Source organism: Charadrius vociferus, unplaced genomic scaffold, assembly GCF_000708025.1.
Source record: "Charadrius vociferus isolate BGI_N301 unplaced genomic scaffold, ASM70802v2 scaffold1608, whole genome shotgun sequence".
Taxonomy (NCBI): Eukaryota; Metazoa; Chordata; class Aves; order Charadriiformes; family Charadriidae; genus Charadrius; species Charadrius vociferus.
The window spans coordinates 4,350-8,664 of NW_009649572.1; the positions used below are offsets into that span (position 1 = coordinate 4,350).

Sequence of the window (4,315 nt, forward strand, 5' to 3'; positions counted from 1 at the left end):
AGCTGCTGGCTGACGCTGGGCTCAGCCTGGGCTGTCCTGTGTCGTGGGGTGGTCACCACGCGCACCATGTCGTGGTGCGGCGAGGCGCTGATGGAGAAAAACACTAAGGAACATTTGAAAAACCCACCGCTTTGACTGGAACTAAGAAAATTGCGACTTTTTTCTTTGGTAGCGTTCGTGGTATTGTCTGTCTTCCTTCGGCACTCTCCTGGCGGGAGAGGTGCCAGCAGCGAAGGCTTTGAGGCCGGGGGTGCAAGGTTTTAGCATGGTATGCTAACGTATGGTCCACGTTTGCCATCATTTTGTCATGTCCTCAGGAAGCACGGGAGGAGCTGAATGTCACCCTCTGCCCGAAGGCTCGCTCCTGCGCTGTGTTTAGGGACACCGGGAGGTTAATCCATCTCTGACACTTGACACTTTCCATTACTAATACTGCTTAAATGGCTCACAGAGACTGGTGGGTCTGAGTCCTCATCGGCATCCAGAATGTCTGAAAATGTGTACAAACAACACGGTGTCAGGCTCTTTAAAGGAATTTTAGGCCCTGCACACAGAGCTCTCCCAGAAAGACTGAAAACCGGTAGCCTGGCAGGGATTTGATGAAAACGGTTGCGTGTTACAGTGAGACAGACTTTGGCTGCGCAGCCTGTTTGTGTTCTGCTCACGCTGGAAAGATTGGGGAATTAATTTTTTTTTCCCATATAAAGGGTATGTCAAGTAGCTGCAGAGAAAATATATTAATGAGCAGTCTCTTGTTCTTACTTGGGAGTCCTTTCTGAGCTCCCTGCTATAAATACGGGCGCTGAGCACCGAGTGGACATGTTTAAGCTGCCGAGAGCAGGCGGCTCGCTGGGCGTCTGGTTGAAAGGCTCGTGGAGTCGAGGTCTGCTCTGTGCGGAGAGGACATGCCAGGTCAGGGCAGCTGCGGCAGTTGTGGCAGGTCGCAGGTTTATTATAAATGGGGTTTATTTTTTATTTGGTGATGAGAAAATTCATGAGATACATGGAAGTGGGTGGCCAGGAGAGCGCCTCGAGCATTGCGCGGCACGAAGGAGCACCGTCTCCCTCTGGGTCCCCGTTCCAGCCCTTGGTGGACGGGAGATGACTTCTGCTCTTAGCAGCATGGTCAAGGCTTCGGTTAGTGAAAGGGGGGACTTGTGGGGCCGCGGATCTCAGCTGCGGTGGGTGGTTGCAACGCTACCAAAAGCAGTGGCTCTTGTGCGATGTACACGTGAAGAAATCTGTCGGTTTAGGGATCCAGTCCTCCACCTTCCCTGGTGTGGCACCAGCGGAGCTGCTGGGGTGGGGAAGGATGCTGTGCCTGAGGAGGGGCTGCAGGGCTGGTCGCGGAAACCGACCCCCACGTCAGCTGGACTGCTCCAGGGCATGGGCAGCTCCCTTTTTCTTGAAATTTGTTGTTGAAATGACTGAAAATATAACATTTAAAAGAATACATTTTGAAAAATATTAACTATTAAAACCATAGTATGCGTATTAAAACCATAAAATGAGAAAAAAGATGTGCCGACATATTTATTCTGGAGGTGCAAACAAAATAAAATACTTAGCCTTCATTTCACTATGAAACGATAACAAGCCGTAGATATTAATGACAGAGAATTTCTGTAGAAACAGTAATTTACTACAAAAGAGTCCACTGCAAAAAGTGGTCTTTGGTGTGATTTGTTTCTATTATTGCCAGTACCACTGATTAATAACACACATTTTCAGTTAATTTTGGATCCCGGCATGCCTTTTAATCTTGCATTGTTTCTTTTGTCTTGCTATTACAGAAAAATATATATTGTATCCCGAGGCCCAATTCCAATTACTATAAGTTAATCTGTTAGGTGATAAAGCACTACATAGGCAGAAAATGTGTATGTGAAAGTGAAGATGTATCTCAGGATTTGCTGGGGTCTGGTTACCTTGAAATTATGTTCTCTATAAATCTCAAGGCATGTTCTCTGTCCATTTGTGATAACCAAAGCTTTGTTTTGGATGTTTTCCCAGGTATTACGAAACCGGGAGCATTAAGCCTGGAGTGATTGGAGGATCAAAACCAAAGGTCGCCACACCCAAAGTCGTTGAAAAAATCGCAGAGTACAAACGCCAAAATCCCACCATGTTTGCCTGGGAGATCAGGGATAGACTCCTTGCTGAGCGAGTGTGTGACAACGACACCGTGCCCAGCGTCAGTTCAATTAACAGGTAAAGATCTGCCTGGTCCCGGGGAGGGATGCTCCGCGGGAGCCCTGCTGCTGCATCCCCGTCTGTCAGTAGGACTGGCTGTCGGGGGCTGTTCGCAGGAGGCGCAGCTTGCGCCTCTCTCCGCGGTGCCTTCCGGGGCTGGGGAGCAGTGGTGGGCTCACCCCGGCGCCCAAAGCATCGCCGGTCACGAGCAGTTCCGAGGGGTGGGCAGGCTCTGCTGCTGGCCCGTGCTTCCTCGCCCTCCCCTCCCCAGTCCGTGCGTTGCAGTCCTCGCTGGTAACGATGCCCCTCGGTTCCGCTTGGCGGGGGGGGGGCTCGGTGGGACGCGGTTTCCCCGGGGGGGAAGCTCAGGTGGCTGTCGAGTGGGGCAGTGGTCATCTGTGGTCATCTGGGAAACGGGGAGCCACATGCCTGGAGGAGGGGACCCTGGGCACGGGTCTGAGGTACCACCTCTGCCCTCCTGACGCCTCCTCAGTCTTGATGAAGTTGGCCCAGAACTGCACTGCCCACTGCCGACAGCGCCAATGTCACCGGGGGAATTTGGTCGGTGGCTTTCGAGCACCTCGGCCGTCTGCTTTTACATGGACGCACTTAAGTGGCCTTGAGTTGCTCTTGTACAAATGCAGGAGAATCTCATTTGTAGCCTCAGCCCCACGTTTGGGAGCTTTGCCCCGACCCTGTGGAGCAGGACGGGGCTCGCAGCAGGGTCTGGAGCGGTGCGAACCTACTGCCGTCACAGTTACACTTTCTGTACTCCCCCACTTCCTTCTGCGTCGAAGGATGCCTAAAGCTGGTGTTGAAAAAAACCCGGCGAAATACCCTGCTATGACTCCAGCCCTGCCAGACCTGTAATGAGGGATTAATGCTTGGAAGGCAGAGCGCCTGGGCAGCCTCACGTGCGCCCGCACCCCTGGCACGCAGAGTCCCTTTCCCCTCATTTCACTCAGGAGCGCGGTCTGTGCTGCGCGTCGGCCTCGCCACGCTGCTGAGATGGTTTTCACTTGTGCGATTGCATGCAAATTCTTTGAATGCAGCTCGCTATAAAGTCCCATCTGTGTCCATGGACGTGAAATAAATTGATGCAATATTCTTTTATTGGCTATCCCAACCTGATTTGCATTCATGGAGTTGCCGCTTGAGTAGCCGGAGTGGCTTCCCTGCGTTAGCGGAGAGAGGTGTCTCTGTCTTGCCGAACTGAACATTGAGTCATGTGTTGGTGTGTTTAAGAGCGAAAATGGGTCAGTTCACGTGCTGCCTGCGCTGCTCCCTGCGAGCGCTGGACTCGCTGAGGCTCCGGAGCAGTATGCAGTAGCCCAGCAGACGTGGTGTTTTCAGTTTTAAAAAGGATTTGAGAAATAATACAGGCACCGGGGAAACTGAAGGAAAACCCACTGTGGCTGTCCCCGAGTCACCGAGGGCAAACTCGTCTTCCGTAAAGTCAGCTCGAGCGCCGCCCTGTGAGCAGCACTGCTGCTGTGAGCAGCCCGGTGTGTGTCCAGTAGGACTTCACGTGTTCTCCAAAAACCTACCAAAAAGGCCCTCATAGCTTCAGAAAAACAAGAGACTAGCTTCTAGTCATATTTTGAGCCTGTTTCCATATTCTGCCTCTTGCCGTGTCCTCGTGCGTTTCCACACTGGTGATGTCCGCGCACCCACTGCCATTGCATCACAAGCCCGTTTCATGATCTGCTACCAAGTTTTTTGGCTGGAAATCTCATTCTTTCCCATCCGCTTGCGACTGTGGCTAAGATCTTTCCCTTTCTGTAAAGTGTGAAATCCCTTTTTTAAAAATACAGTCAATCTTTATTGAGTCAGTCTGCTTACCCAGAGACTTGTTTTTGCCAGCCTAGGAGCGCATCCTGAAAGCCCAGACCAAACTGTCATGACAAGAAACCTGGAATTCACACCGAAACACTTGGCTTTAATGTTAAATCCTCCAAGTTCCACCCAGCAATCTGTGGGATTTATTTTTATATTTAAAATCAGGTGTCTACCTCAAGGGTGGGCTGGTCAGGACGTTGCCCACTGGGGGTGCAGCCCCTGCTTGGGGGGGAACGGTGGATGATGCCCTTATGGGCCGCCAAGGGCAGATCGGGGGCTGCCC

General features: G+C 51.8%; 1 protein-coding gene across 1 annotated transcript in view; it reads left to right on the top strand.

Moving 5' to 3' along the window:
* PAX5 (paired box 5) overlaps positions 1–4,315 on the top strand; it is a gene marked incomplete at its 5' end in the record, with an annotated part of 206,804 nt that overhangs the window by 3,228 nt on the left and 199,261 nt on the right. The window contains one exon of the mRNA XM_009890328.1: positions 2,014–2,211. Within this exon, the coding sequence (XP_009888630.1) occupies positions 2,014–2,211 (198 nt within the window). The remainder of the gene's footprint in view (positions 1–2,013; positions 2,212–4,315) is intronic.